This window comes from Sardina pilchardus, chromosome 18 (assembly GCF_963854185.1).
Source record: "Sardina pilchardus chromosome 18, fSarPil1.1, whole genome shotgun sequence".
Lineage (NCBI taxonomy): Eukaryota > Metazoa > Chordata > Actinopteri > Clupeiformes > Clupeidae > Sardina > Sardina pilchardus.
In genome coordinates, this window is record NC_085011.1 from 23,180,237 (window position 1) to 23,194,894 (window position 14,658).

At 42.1% G+C, this 14,658-nt stretch overlaps 1 protein-coding gene across 2 annotated transcripts; it reads left to right on the top strand.

The window, feature by feature from the left end:
- Positions 1 to 3,992: 3,992 nt before the first annotated feature.
- Positions 3,993 to 11,809, top strand: lgalslb (lectin, galactoside-binding-like b). Of its 2 annotated transcripts, XM_062519688.1 has the most exons (5): positions 3,994 to 4,228; positions 4,803 to 4,886; positions 4,987 to 5,075; positions 5,924 to 6,116; positions 7,257 to 11,809. In XM_062519688.1, the coding sequence occupies exons 1-5, from the start codon at positions 4,196 to 4,198 to the stop codon at positions 7,398 to 7,400; spliced, it is 543 nt and encodes a 180-aa protein (XP_062375672.1). In that variant the 5' UTR covers positions 3,994 to 4,195; the 3' UTR covers positions 7,401 to 11,809. The 2 variants fall into 2 exon arrangements, with proteins under 2 accessions (XP_062375673.1, XP_062375672.1); XM_062519689.1 differs by lacking the exon at positions 4,803 to 4,886 and having other exon boundaries at positions 3,993 to 4,228.
- The last annotated feature ends 2,849 nt before the right edge of the window (positions 11,810 to 14,658 follow it).

The window sequence follows — 14,658 nt, forward strand, 5'->3', positions numbered from 1 at the left end:
ACCCCCTACTGCCTCCACCCCCCACCCCCATCCCATCCCATCCCATCCGCTAAGGGAGCAAAGCCACACCTACCCTCCGCCAATCAGAAGCCCAACACAGCAGACACATAGACACTCGCACTCACACACACACACACACACACACATGCAGGAGAACATGTTTATGTAACACTCGTTCTGAAACACTTCTGCCCTCAGTGGCGGGAATGTGAACTGCATTAAGTGGAACTGGACGAAGATATCCATGTTCCTTCCCTATTATACCACTTTTGCTCCCCTGTAGCTTTTAAAGCCTGTGCCTTTGCACATTCACATTCACGCTGGCCATGCTGGTCACTAATGTCTTTTAGAATTTTTTATCATGCACAAATAAATAAATGTAAAGACTTGAATTGAGTTGTATACTGTGCTATGTACTGGAAATACTGCTTTTCAACAACCCTACTGTAAGATTCTCTATTCATTAGTACGGCGTGTTTATGTAGAGAGATTGAGACACGGGTAATTACATGATTGTAATGAAGACAAGTGATTGGACCAGTGTGTGTTTATGTTAAACTGCTGGCACGTGTATGTTTAATTCACTGTTTGCATGCACTTGTAATACATTCAGAATCCGTTTCTCAATATCTGCATGTGTGCAAGTCTGTCTACTACTGTAGTTACATGCATGTACGCATATACTCATCTATAGTGCACTGACATACAGGTCTATGTGCTGTCTGTGTATGCACATATAGGTGTGTGTTGTTTATGTGATGTGTGCATGGATACATAAATGTATGGACACATAAAGAACATTCTAGTGTTTGAGTCTATGAATGTCTGTGTTTTGTTTGCTGTTTGTATAGTCTGCTGTGTGTGTGTGTGTGTGTGTGTGTGTGTGTGTGTGTGTGCTAGTTAATGTAGAGGGGAAAGGCCCTGAGTGTGAGGCCAGAGCAGGAAGTCGGAGACAGACCACACACACACACACACACACACACACACACACACACACACACACACACACACACACACACACACACACACACACACACACACACACACACACACACACACACACACACACAGCTGTGGCATGGAAGGAGTGGGTGTGAGGAAGTGTGTGGGAGCATAACATTCTCAGTTGAAAAACACATGCGCACAAACACACACACACACACACACACACACACACACGCTCAAATTACTGACTACAGAGAGTGCAGGAGGAGAGGTAAACTGTTAAGAGAATGAGCTGTGCAGAGCACCATTGAGATGCTGGCCTCTCACTAGATGTGTCAGTGTCACAGAGGGAAGCGTGGCCTAATTTCAGTTTGAGTCCATTCGCGTCCTGCTTACAGAGGAGAAGACAGTCATGGATGGAAACCAGCAGATATGAGAAGTTGATCTAGCTGACTAAGAACCATCTCATTTCTGTAAAAGAAATGTATCTAAACAGGAGATCACACTCAAAGAAGAGATGGCATTAGTCGGTGACAAGACCCTATCACACATTTGTTCTCAACCAAATTTTCACTTTTAGAAATAAAAAAAGTGACCACTAAGCCAGAGAAACAACAACCTGCTTCTTAGTGACCCCACTCCCCTTCCACACACTGTCAACCTCATGGCTACTTTCTCTTGGAGAAACACAAGGGACCATATTGCCGGCTGACCGTTGGGAGTCGGTTGGAGGGATTCGGACGTTGGCACCACACAGGCTGGCCCGAAGCGGGGCTGGGCGACAGGGGCGGCTGGGTCTGTGGCGAGGGGAGTCCAGAAGACCCGACGAGCGGAGTCCAGAGAGCGGCCGCCGGCGGCAGGTCCGTCTGTGCAGCTTTCCGCCTGAACAGGTGAAGAGAATGGAGCAGTGGGAGAGCCGCGCACTTCAGCTGCAGCATTAACCTAATTACACAAGACCTGCTAAATAAACACTTATTAAATTTGCATGCTCAAATACACTTATGACCAGAGCAGGTCACTCACTCACACACACACAGACACAGACACACACACACGCAGACACACACACACACACACACACACACACACACACACACACAGACACACACAGACACACAGACACAGACACACACACACACACACACACACACACACACACACACACACACACACACACACACACACACACACATACATACACATACACACACAGATTCACATACACACACACAGATCTGCACCAGAGACGGAAACTGAAATGGAGGGGAAATGATGGGGCGTTACAAACATCATAACTGGTGCTAAAAATGTTCCTAGCGTGAATGTTTTATTAAACAGTCCCAACAAAGTCTCTTTGAAACTTTTGGTATTCCTAAGGAATGCATAATCGTTATTTTAAAGAAAATACCTCTTCAGTGTGATGTTACATGTGAGATGGACTCTGTTGCTCTGACCATATGTCAGTGGATGATGAGAAGACATGGTAATATCACATACAAATCTAAGCTTTCTCTTTTTATGTCAATCTAAGCTAATTGTAAAAGAAACCCTTCATTATACTGTGACAAAGCAAGGTTGCTGAGATATTCTGAAAACGAGATGATTTCATAACACGTTGCCAGGATCTGTGTTTCAACCCTGACATACATTTTCCCCTGAGTTTTCCTGAACAAGACTGCCCCCTAGAGTAGTTCAGCTTTTACTGCCATACTACCACTCCAAATGAGGCCCATGAAGCAATGTGTACCCTGTTACTCAGAAATCTCTTTGTTATTTCTTTGTTTGTTTATTTAATTTACTTCATTTTCAAGAAGATCGTTAGGCTCATGCATTAATCAATGAAACACACTAAAAGAAAGGGAGGGAAAGAAATAGTGAGACCAGTAAGAGAGAGTTGAGTAGTCCTTAAAGCTGCTACTTGGCTATGGTGAAGCCGCAGGTTAGCTTTTGAAAACTGCCTGCTCTGTGTTCATGAATATTTGAGGAGGGCAGGCAGGTGTTTTCATACCTCTTGCTTTACACTCCCAGCTCTGCAGAGTCAGTCACATCTCAGACTGAGCAGAGAGCTCCCTCTGCCTCACAGATCGCTTATAATTAAGACCTTGATTGTAGGTGATTGTAGGTCCTCTTACTAACTCGTTTAAAAGTAATGTTTATTTGTTACAGATGCTTTTATAGAAATAATAACATTATGCTTACAACAATGGTTGTACAATTGTTATAAATTGTTGTCAACAATTTCTAAGTAGCCTATGGGATCGGGTCCTACGATTTTCTTTAATCAAACAAAAAGTATAAAGGAAAAGGAAAAAATATATTGCATATAAAAGTCATATCTTGGTTGGTGTTTCAACTGTGACAGACTTCTTCAGGCGGATGATCCATTTACAGTCGTGGTTGTACTCCAGGTTGACACATGGGGGCGGTCTGCGGCAGGCATACGGAGTTTGGACTGTGCCTACAACGCTACCAAATTGTTGGGTACTGAATGTGCAGGCAGTTTCCGGGCTGTTTTACAATATTGTTGGAAAGGCAAGAACTACTCTGGAAAGGAGGAAAACTTCATGACGTAGCCTACCTTGTAAAAAAAAAAAAAAAGAGGGCTGCTAACATTGAAACTAGGTAAGACTTAAGAGTTTTGGGAAATCACTGGAAATATTCACTCTTTTTAAACAATTATCATTATATTATATTCTGAGATAAAATGCTATTGTTCAAACTTTAGCTTAGCCAGGATTGGCCTGTGCTGTGCCATTATTGGTGGTCCTCCACAAAGACCATGCTTTAAATCAAGCGCCATACCCTTAGATGACAAGTATTTCATAGTGAGTTTATAAAAACGCACATTCTCACGTGTATTTCTAGATTAGCTATAGATTCGTACTAGTCCATTGAGACTTCATGAGAAACTATCGGCTTTGAACAATATAACTCCTCCTCTAACAGTACAGCAGTAGCCTAATTAGGTGAAGGGGCGAAGAAAACCCTGCAGATTAGGTTTTTCAGTAGAGGCTGGATTAACCCTGTCTGTATGTAGCAGTAAACCACGTCAGCAGATTTATACCCACCCCAAAAGGAGCGGTTCTTGTGTAGTCTTATGTAGCCAATACCACTTGCTGCCATACTGTAGTTCCCTGTTGAACGTGGACACCTTGCGATAGCCCGCTGCTTGAGTCACCGCGCGACGCCGACAGATTCCTAGGCTGGACCGCCTTTCTGTTGATAAGCATCCGATGGTATTCAGTACAAGATGGCGGTGTCTGGCATGGAAAAGGACGGAATAGTGAGTATCAAATAGTACCATAACTGCAGTAATTTACGATACGACGTGTCCTTTTGATGTTCAACTTATTGTTTTGTCTAGAGTTCCTTTGTGGTCTGTTCTAAGGTGGAAGATGTTTGTTTTGCAATATATCCCAATTATTGGAAACCATCATCCATGCGTGTATTACGCGCGGATGGCTGTGACTCTTACTGCCTTTAGAAATATGAAGGGGGATTTGGGTTTGATTTTTAATAATGTGCGTCAAGCATGTAGCCTAAGGGAGCGCAGATCAATAATGTGCTATTTGCATCCGATCACTATTTCAGGTTGTGTTTCACGCGATGCCCGTAGCGGGGCTGTCGGTTGGCTGTAGACCCATGCACTCTTCAGTCTTTTCTGTATGGCAGATGTTATGACAGACTTAAGGTGTGCACATTTTAATGTCACACAAAGCCATGGTGGTCCCTTTCAAAAATAGAATCCACATATCACAATATTAGCTAGAGTAGACTACTAATAGCAGCCATCCCCCCTTAATCATTCATTAACAGCGTTTAAATCCGCACCCTCTTTTTGATTTTTTGAAATGAAGAATACTGAAGATGATCATCTTGATGATTCATTCGGAAACCCCGCGTTGATTTCTCCAGACAAGGAGGATATATCACGCCTTCTGGTAGAGCAGATTTATTTTTAAAATCATCTTTATTTCCTATAGCAGCTTGGTTTAAGATCAAGGCCCTAACATGTTCTCTAACATGCCGTCTGTGTCCTAGACGGTTCCTTTCAATGGCCGTATCAAAGGTGGGATGAGACCGGGCAAGAAGATCATAGTGATGGGCATCGTAGATCCCGAGCCTGACAGGTGAGTTCTGATTTATTTCACGAACCGGTTTGAGTCACCATTTGTGATGGCTGTGAGTATTCTAGTAGTCCACGCCCAATCGCACTGTACTTACGGTTCTCTCTTGTTTGTTTTAGTATTGTTAATCTACTCGTGGATATACGGTTTACAGTAGCCTACAGCTGATAATGACAAGAGCTTCTTAGGTACATTGGTAGATTGCTCGCACCTTCATGCCAAGAAGTATTATTAGCATCGCGGCATGGGCTGGTCGTTAGACCATGAGCTAAGATGAGCAGAGAGCGTGGGTGTTTAAAAAATGGCTTTTCCGTGCACTGGGCGTATGCGGACCATGTTAGAGCCTACCTAATCTGATGGTAATCACTGTAGCCTACTCCACTAGTGTGTTATTGCCATATGGTTTATGCGCCCACATAAACCATTGGATTATTTCATCCTAAGTAATCTTTATGTTTCCATCCTATTATAAATATTTGTCTCTGAGTATAATTCATCCTCATCATCCGGTTGACTGTAGCCTAAACATTGGCCATCTAAAACTGGATTCTCAACAGACCGGACTAGGGACCTTTCATCTTTGCATACCGAAAATTCCATGGCACTTACAGCACATCCTCACACTTATTTGTCCACATTTTTTATGGACGTGTTTGTGTAAATACAATCTGTCATCAAATATTAATGTCTGGCAAAATCCTTGTCCATACAAACCACTCCCTAACTGCAACTCTCTTTTGTGCTACACCCTTCCTGGTCTTGTAACCTACCTGTGATTTCTTTGTTGCTTTGTTTGGGTGCTGGGCATATTGATTGGACAGTGTTGTGTGTCTGTCTGTCTCCTGTTCTAGCTTTGACGTGAGCCTGACCTGTGGCCCTGTGGGTGACAAGGGTGACCAGGACCCAAAGACGGACGTGGCCCTCAAGCTGAGCGCCCGATTCGCTGACCGCCAGTTCCTCCGTAACGCCCGCGTTACTGGAAAGTGGAGTGAGGAAGAGGTGCCCATCCCCTACTTCCCCTTCATCCAAGACCAGCCCTTCAGGGTAGGCCCCCAGCCTTCATATCTCCCATACAATGGACCTCACAAACATGCATTTTCATTCATGGATATGTGCACTGTTTTGCTAGTACACACACACCAGCACACATGTGCCCACGTACACACACACTCTCTCTCTCTCTCTCTCTCACACACACACACACACACACACACACACACACACACACACACACACACACACACACACACACACACACACACACACACACACACACACACACACACACACACACACACACACACACAAACGACCCTCTGTTTATTCTGATCAACCACAACACCCTTTAAAAGCATATGTAGAGGTTGCCTCGGGATGTCATTTACAGTTCCCTATACATTCAATTGGAGTGATCCAAAACATGCTGTTAAAATAGTTACTAGCACTTGTTAATGAGAGAATGCATTGATTGCGTGCTGCAGGACATGGGTGTCCTTCCTTTTTTTGTGGGGGGAAGGGACATGCATCCTCACAATACTGCATTGCCCTGAATGGAAAGCCCTGCTGTTACACCTTACCACTAGAAAGGTACCAAATGTACCCGGTCCCAGCAGCAGTCCCCTGGTCCAGCTCACTCATTTACATCACAAGTCAATCTTAAATGGGATCTTGTGTGATAGGCTGCTGTTGGCCGGCAGTGCAGGCAAGTCTTTTCAGTCTGCGAGTCTTTTCAGTCGACTGCATCAGTTGAAGGTTTGTCCCCATTACATGCTGTTTGGCTTCATGGGTTGTGACTTATTTTAGAAGCCGCTGGCTACTGCTAGCTGCTCACTGATAAAAGAGGCTCAAAGATAACGAGGGGACCATTGTTAGTGAGGGAAGCACACAGGATTGAGGAAAACAGGTCACTCCAGTTCCGGATGAGTCAGTGGCCGTTCGGGAATGAGCACTGAAGATAAGCAGCCATACTAAATTAAAGAGAGATCTCCATCAGCGTTTGAAAGGAAGCTCATCAGTTGCTCAGTGATACTCTCTGCCATTATTAAGCTAGTTTAATGTATATATATATATATCTTTCTCTTTGTGTTTGTCTGTAGAAGCCTCATCTCCATTGGCTTTACAATCCTCCTTTTCTTCTTCCCTCTGTAATTACTCTCTCTCTGTCTTCCTTCTGGCCTTCTCCAGATTGAGATCCACTGCGAGCACCAGCGCTTCCGGATATTTGTGGACGGCCACCAGCTCTTTGACTTTTATCACAAAGTGAAGTCCTTGCTATCCATCGACATGATCAGGATAGACGGCAGTCTACAGATCACCAAGCTGGGCTGAGGCCAGCCTTGCGGGTGTGCGCGCAGGCTGTGTCGGATGGACCTCTGTCAGGTGACTCAGCCTCACCTGTTCCCCCCCACCTGATCTACACCCTGCACTGCTACAGGAGTTTGGGGTTCCTCCCTGCTCAATCTTGAGCTCACCAAGGCATCACCCTCCTCCACCCATGGCTTGTCTCATCTCTTGCTCTCCAGTTCTCTCTCTCTCTTTCTCTCCGGGGGGCCCTTGGAGGGGGCCCCAATATGTCGGTGAATGGTTGCAATGCTCAGCTTAGTGTGTTTCTGGAGCAACGCTTTTACAGTTCCACTCTTCATTTTCTTCTGTTCTGATGTTTTGTTTGTTTTTGTCAGGGATGTCACAATAATACACAGTATGCACTCTAGTTCGGCAGAGAAAAGCTATAGGATGATCTGCTGCGTACTTGCTGCTTCAAGACTTAAGTGCAACATTTTGAGCATTAGTGCTAGTCTCACAATGGGAAAGAAGTTCTAGTTAAAGCACTCAGGAAATAACTTTAGGTGTATTTATTCATTATAAAAGGCATATTTTGTAATGGGTTGAAGATTTATCGTAAATAGCTATAAATTGAGTATTGTCAGCATTCTTGTTTATCAGCTTAGTATACAATACATACTGTATATTTTCCAGTCAAATTGGGTACAGTGCTTTTCAACAGTATTTGTATTTCAAACCCAGCGAACGAAATACATAACAAGGATATATTACGTACTCCTCTCAATGTAGCAGCATTTTGACAGATGATCTTGATGTTACTGATATTTCTTTCACATAGCTCTATTCCTCGGTTTCTGTTCATTGCAACCATTCATTAATGAGATTTAAATCATGCACTGACATACTGTAGAATGTAATAGACACAGGCGTGTTGAAGCCCTTAAAAGAAGTGATGACGGATTAGAGCGGATCAGAGCTGAATGCTCCACTTCTGTTTTGCCAAATTTCCAGGCATATTGCAACGTTTGGGATTTCAACACTCAAATTATACAAAATTCTCAATTACATGGCTGTACTACACTCTTCAAAAATGGATTGGGATTTGATTCCGGCTTTAACTAGATTGATGTAGTAGTTGTACACTACAGTGATTGAAAAGAAACAGAAAATAAATATACACACACACACAGCCATTGACCTATTTTACAGAAACTGTAGGGACCTCCTCTGAAAGTTTACAGTAGTGTTAGTTTTCTGTGATTGTCGTGATGATGAAAAACAGGGCTGATTTAGTTTTTTCTTGAATGTACAGCACAGTACTTCTGGTTCTCTTCATAGTATGAATATAAGGTGAGCATAAAACCGTTTACGAAATAGGCCTGTCGTCTCTCCGTTTCTTCGTTAAATGTAAAGATTTAACAGCTTATTTTATTTCATGTTGCAAGGCTTTGCTGCCATTTTGGGCTATTCTTATCAAGTTTGCCATGGTTGTGCTTCCTTTGCACCACATTTTGTCCCACATGCTAGACATGATGTTACCTTTTTTTTCCCCGTTTCTCTCCTTCTGTAGTCAGGAAGTCCCCTCTGGGAGCTCTCCTGCTCTGAGGCTGTCGGCGTGCATGTCGGCTACCTTATGTTAGAAACTTTTTTTATGTTATCAACAATTTGCTGATTACCATTGCATTGTAGCCCGGGGTGGTATAGCACCGCTAGTTATCTCGTAAGGATTGTGTTATGAACGCTCTCTCAGACATCTGTGGAGATGCATAAGACCCATGGCACCTGAGTAATCGTCTCCATTTGCGTGGGGCTGAAACATGACACGCAGCCCTCATGCTAGCTCTGTACTCAACAGTATTTTTTTGCTCCCTGCACTGCCACAGCACGGTCTGTATCAAGTTTAATATACCTCCTGAGAGCAGTATAAGGCTCGTGATAAAGCCATGTTACTGGGTTTGTGTTGTTGTTTGTGTGGTGTGTCCCCCTGTGTGTGGCTTGGCTGAGAGGTTCGCGGTTCCTCATGGAACTTCACGGAACTTCTCCTGAGCTCGTCTCTGACCTTATTCTTATTCTTATTCTTTATTAGGATTCCCATTAGCTTCCCCACAAAGGGGTCGCTAGTCTCCCTGGCGGTGTGCAGCTTGGGTGGAAGCACTGAGTTCATTGTGAGTCAGCCTCTCCGTCTGTCATGGGCCATAGCCTGACCCAGTGTCCGTATGCCTGCTCTGAGGCTTGGCTTCTCTCTTGCAGTGGTCACTGGATGGGAGAGGGATGTCCTGGAGGGAGAATATGGTACAGAGATGCTATTGTGCTCTGCTGAAGTTGTCCATTGTCCAGCTCACTGCTCTCATTGTCAGACGCTGCTATGGTCCAGCTTCGCTCCTCCCACGGGCCGAGTCCGCCGTTGGATTTGTTTACTATTCAAGTGTTTTGAGTCAGAGATGAGCCATCAGAAATTTTTCCAGATGGGGGCTTTTGCTGGTTTCCATGGTTTCGTAGCAGATGTTTGATCACAAAGAGCACCACACAGCAGTCCGCATGTGCAGACTCTCTTTACAATGTGCTTAAAGTGTTACGAAGTATGAAGTTCGATTCCTTAAAAATCTAAAAACCTATGCTCTGAATTTCTTTTTACATTCACTAGAGTAATAAAAGCAATAAAAATGCACATCTCTCGGTAATACTCCAATTTTACTGGAACAGATTATCTGACAGTCTTCCCAAGTTGGAGCAACTGGCACGGCCCATTTGCATTAGGGAGTCATTGTTCCTTTTGGACAGCGAACCAGAAATGAGTAGTGAAAATACAAGCGCAAGAGGAAATCACATGCCCTGACTTGGCAGTGTGGTTCTGAAATACTATTTTCACTGCTTGCTCTCGATATAAACTTGGCTATGTTACATTGGTGCTTTCATCGTTCTGTGAATAAGCTGAGCAGAGACACTACTTCGGGTCCATTTCGAACATGAATCGGTGCGTTCTCTACTTCACCCCACCCTTCCCCACTTCACTCACCCACCAACACATCCACACCAGTACAGTGTTGCTCACATAAGAGCACAATGCACACTTGGGAGATGTTTGGCAGATCAAAGGAAAGGAAGGGAAGCCCAGGATTAAAGTCTTTTTCACAACTGGGTCAGACATGTTACTGTCAAGTTAAATGGGTATAATTGGAGTTTTGATTATTTTTTTTTTAATGCCATTTGAGCGTAATGAAATCCAGAAGCTCATGTTGGGTGAATGAAGGATGTAATGCTGCCATTATCAGTTATCTGTTATGACTCCAATCTTTTTTTATCTGATGCTCATAGTTGTTAAAAGTGTATGCTCAGTACAGTTTGATCAGTGCAATGTTATGAAATGAAGGAAGTATTGCTTCACATTGTCCTGGCTGTTGTCCTTGGATTCTAACCAGCTTTGCTCACTGGGAGAAAGCTATAAATAAAGCTTGTATTTACCCTCAAAACAAATTTCCCGTAGCTTCTCCATTTTCAAAATGTTGTCATAGACCAGTTTGATCTGAATGTCTTTGCTCATGATTGTAACTAATTGTTACTATGCCTTTTGGACTTTGGATGTAAATATTTTGAACAGGGTGAAATAAGGTCTGTTTTAAACATGTTGAAACAACAGCATAAGTGAAGTGCTATAGGGGTTGATTGATTGTGTAGACGGTGTATCCAAGTACCTGTCTGTCCTCAAGTACCTGCCATGCTAAAGTAGTTAGCTTATTTTCAGTAGTATCTCTTAGCATGTCTTTTTTTACTTTCCATTGCTTTGTAGTACAGAAGTAAACAGCTAAAAGTGAGGGACAGCCCAAAGTTTAGTCTTGGTCCTCATTTTGTACATCAGCATATTAAAAGCAATGTATTAATGGGGTAGCCTAATGCCTAGAGCTAGTTTGTGCTGTTGTGTAAATGTAACGTGTGGTTGTCTGATCATGTTTCATTTGAAAGCATTTTTAGTAGAAAGGGCTGCAAAGTAGAAATGGATTTCCCAGCATTTTCATACCTCCATTACCATTCCGAAATGTGCCTGTTGAAATATGGCATACAGGATGAGTTTAGAATCCAAGAGAGTGTGCGAGTTGATTTGAATACTTGATTCTAACCAAATTTCTGTTTCACCAATTGACTTACGAATTCAAAGCACTTTTAAACCACACAGAGGCTTAGAACACAGAAGACCGAGCTGATGAATCATGTGTGATTTGAAAGCATATTTTATAAATCTAGTGTAGAAACACAACGCAGCCAATGTAAATGACACAATAAAATGTTTCAACACTATGTGGCTGTTTGTAACTTGACTCCCTTCTTTCAGTTCAGTGGTATAGTGCAAAAATACTTGACATCTGGAGGGAAAAATGGTTTAATGTGTATTCCTGAAAAGGTAGATATGCAACACACAGCCTACACCATTTTCAGAATTCTAATAATTCATTTTATGTTCAGCATATTTGAGAGTGGTATAGCTCAGTTGGTGTTGTACAGATTATTTCACCAATTGTACCACTGCAAATGTTGTGTACTCTGTTGTGTACTCGATTTGCAGATTAATAAATAAATAATCAAGAAGTTCAACTTAATGCCTGTCACTTTCAGAATGATTAGTCCACCCTGGGACCAGAGCACCATCTATGGTGTCTCTGTATCTATACGACACATGTACAGTGACCACTGTTGATAATATTCATTTATGAATGTTCCATTAATACCACACTTTATCATACCAGGCCGACATGTTGAGTCGTCTCCGGCCGGAAATTAGCAGGAAGCAAGAGAGCATGTTATGTTTTTAGAGGGGTCCTGCTGCAAGACGAGATCTTCTGGGTGTTTAAACATTGTCTGTAGCTCCCTCTATGTTTCACTGATGAGTAATGCAAACATAGTCACTAAATCAGATTTTTTTTGAGAGTTCAGATGAGTTCAAACAGCAATGGATTAAACTAGCAAATGTTGGCCTGAATTTAACTGACAGATGTTTTTCATATTACAAGATCAAATGGAAAATGTATCTGTTGTCCAAGTCAGCATTTGATCTTCATCAATTTAATGTAATTCAAATTTTTATTTTATACAATTTCTTTTCTGTTCCATGCTGGATTGTTCAGACAGTTTATTTGTGTTACAGTTACTTCACATGCTTGGGTTCAAAATATATTTCTCCTAATAATTTGTGTATTTCTGAAAAAAAAATAGAAGAAGCATGGTGTTCTGTAAGGTTTCTCTTTACTGTATCGTAATAGTGAGGTCCTCAGTTGTAGTCTGACACATGTTTTGAAGTAGCACATGCTTTTTTTCATATTACCCGTGATAATAATTTGTGCTTGTCCATAACTAAAACAACAGAAAGCATATTTAACCATTTAATGCCTGTGTAGGGGAGAATGAGGTAAGTTGAGCATCTGGGTAAAATATGTGTAAAAACATAATGATTTTTGCTGTCTAAGTGGATTCCATTTAACCTGACTTTCGCCAGATCCTGTAGTTCGCTGTCTGCTTCACACAAGGATCTGGGACTTCTCGATAGGAGATGTATTTCTGAAGGCGGGTCCTTGTAAAACATCCTCGCATGTGATTTGATAAACCACTTGCCTGTTATCTTGAATGACATGCTAGGCTTCTTCAAGCTCTTGCCAAACCCGGTCGGAAGAAGAGTAAAAACATCCTTGCCACCAATAAATGTCTTCAAAACTATTCTCTGTTAATCTTTTAAAGAATGAATACTCGATAGATTCGACAAAACGGTTGAAATAGCAGAATCAATGTCAGCACAAGACTCCTCGCTGCGTGCCGCCATTGTTATTTGAATCAGACACTCGCTTCGGCGCTCCTGATTGGTTGCTCATTTTTTGATCACTGGCAGGGGTTTGGATTGCCCTCGCGTCCAGACCCTTGTGTGGAGCTCAGCGAAACGCCTCTGGTGGAGCATGGGGGAACTACAAGGGTCTGGCGAGAGTCAGGCTAGATTCCATTCATGTCCAGGGTAATTTAGAGAAAACTTGAATAGAACAACATTCAGATGCATTACACCTCAATTGGTGCCCGTATAAACTATAGTGTCAGGGATAAACAAAATCATGAGTGTTGCCATAGCTTGTTGTGAGAAGCATTTTCTTTCAAAATGGTGGTCATGGGGTAAGATGTGCCACCAGGACTGGAGTAAGTTTAGCCAGCAAAGTAGTACTTGTATTGCATCTTTTAGCTAATTAATCTGACTTATTTAAGTGAATTAAATGGGTGAATTTAAAGGTAAGCAGGCGACAAAAACTTTTATTGGCCTAAACCTGTCTTGGCAAATTCTCATTGAAACGGTGTTTGTTACTGATTGTTACTGTGGAAATTAAATTAGTGTGTGTGTTTTTTTTACCTGAAGTTACCTGAAATCTTTGCCCAATTTACCCCACATAGGTTGTGCCACAACACCAACTATTTTGCATATAGTATATATCTTTACCCTTATAAGTCATCAAAGAGTTGTTGGTTACAGAAGTAGTAGAACACTTAACATTTAGTTTGGTGTGAAGATTACAAAACAAAACCTCTTCGACACATTAGAATGATGATGAAAAAGTAAAAAAAAAAATAGCTCATCTCACCATAGCATCAAATGTGTGCTTCCTGGAGCTCTTGGCATTTGCACAGCAATGATCTTACTCCAGTGAACTTTGAAAGAAATGTAAAAGCTATATGAACCTGCAGAGTGTATGACTGAAGAACAATGCCGATATCATGTGCAGGAATAAAGAGATGGGCCTAAATGCTTAATCCCTCATCTGAAATGTTTCCATTATTTTTGTGCAAGCTAGTTTCGCACTCGTCTTTGACATGCTCTGAAACCATGTGACTTTTTATATACACACTGAAATCACATGCATCTTCAAAGACATGAACTAATGTGAGTCAACATTAACAATGTAATTAGAAAGCTTCACTTTGGTAAAATGCGGGTAGAAGTCCAACCTTTGCAGCCTTATTTGCATCTGCTTTGCAGTGCAGTACCTCACTACAAGAAAGGGAGTTTTGTCATGATGTCAAAGGGAGAGGGAAAGCTGGGTGAAAATGAATGGTTGGAATTTTCTTCTTTGTTATCATGTTCCCTCAGCTGATCCCCTCAGTAGGTCAACTACTGCTTTGGAACAGTTTACCCGTTCCTACAAGACCTCTCTCTCTCTTTCCCCAACATATTCCTAATGTGACAATATCGGTCTATAAAACAATATATCACTCCATTTAAAATGAATAGTAGCCTAGATCACAATATAAATAAAATAGTAGGCTGCTATAATATCAATGA

Coding starts and splice junctions, on each gene's coding strand:
- lgalslb (XM_062519688.1), top strand. CDS start 4,196: ATGGCGGTGTCTGGCATGGAAAAGGACGGAATA. Junction 4,229..4,802: donor GCATGGAAAAGGACGGAATA/GTGAGTATCAAA, acceptor TTTGAAATGAAG/AATACTGAAGATGATCATCT. Junction 4,887..4,986: donor AGGATATATCACGCCTTCTG/GTAGAGCAGATT, acceptor TCTGTGTCCTAG/ACGGTTCCTTTCAATGGCCG.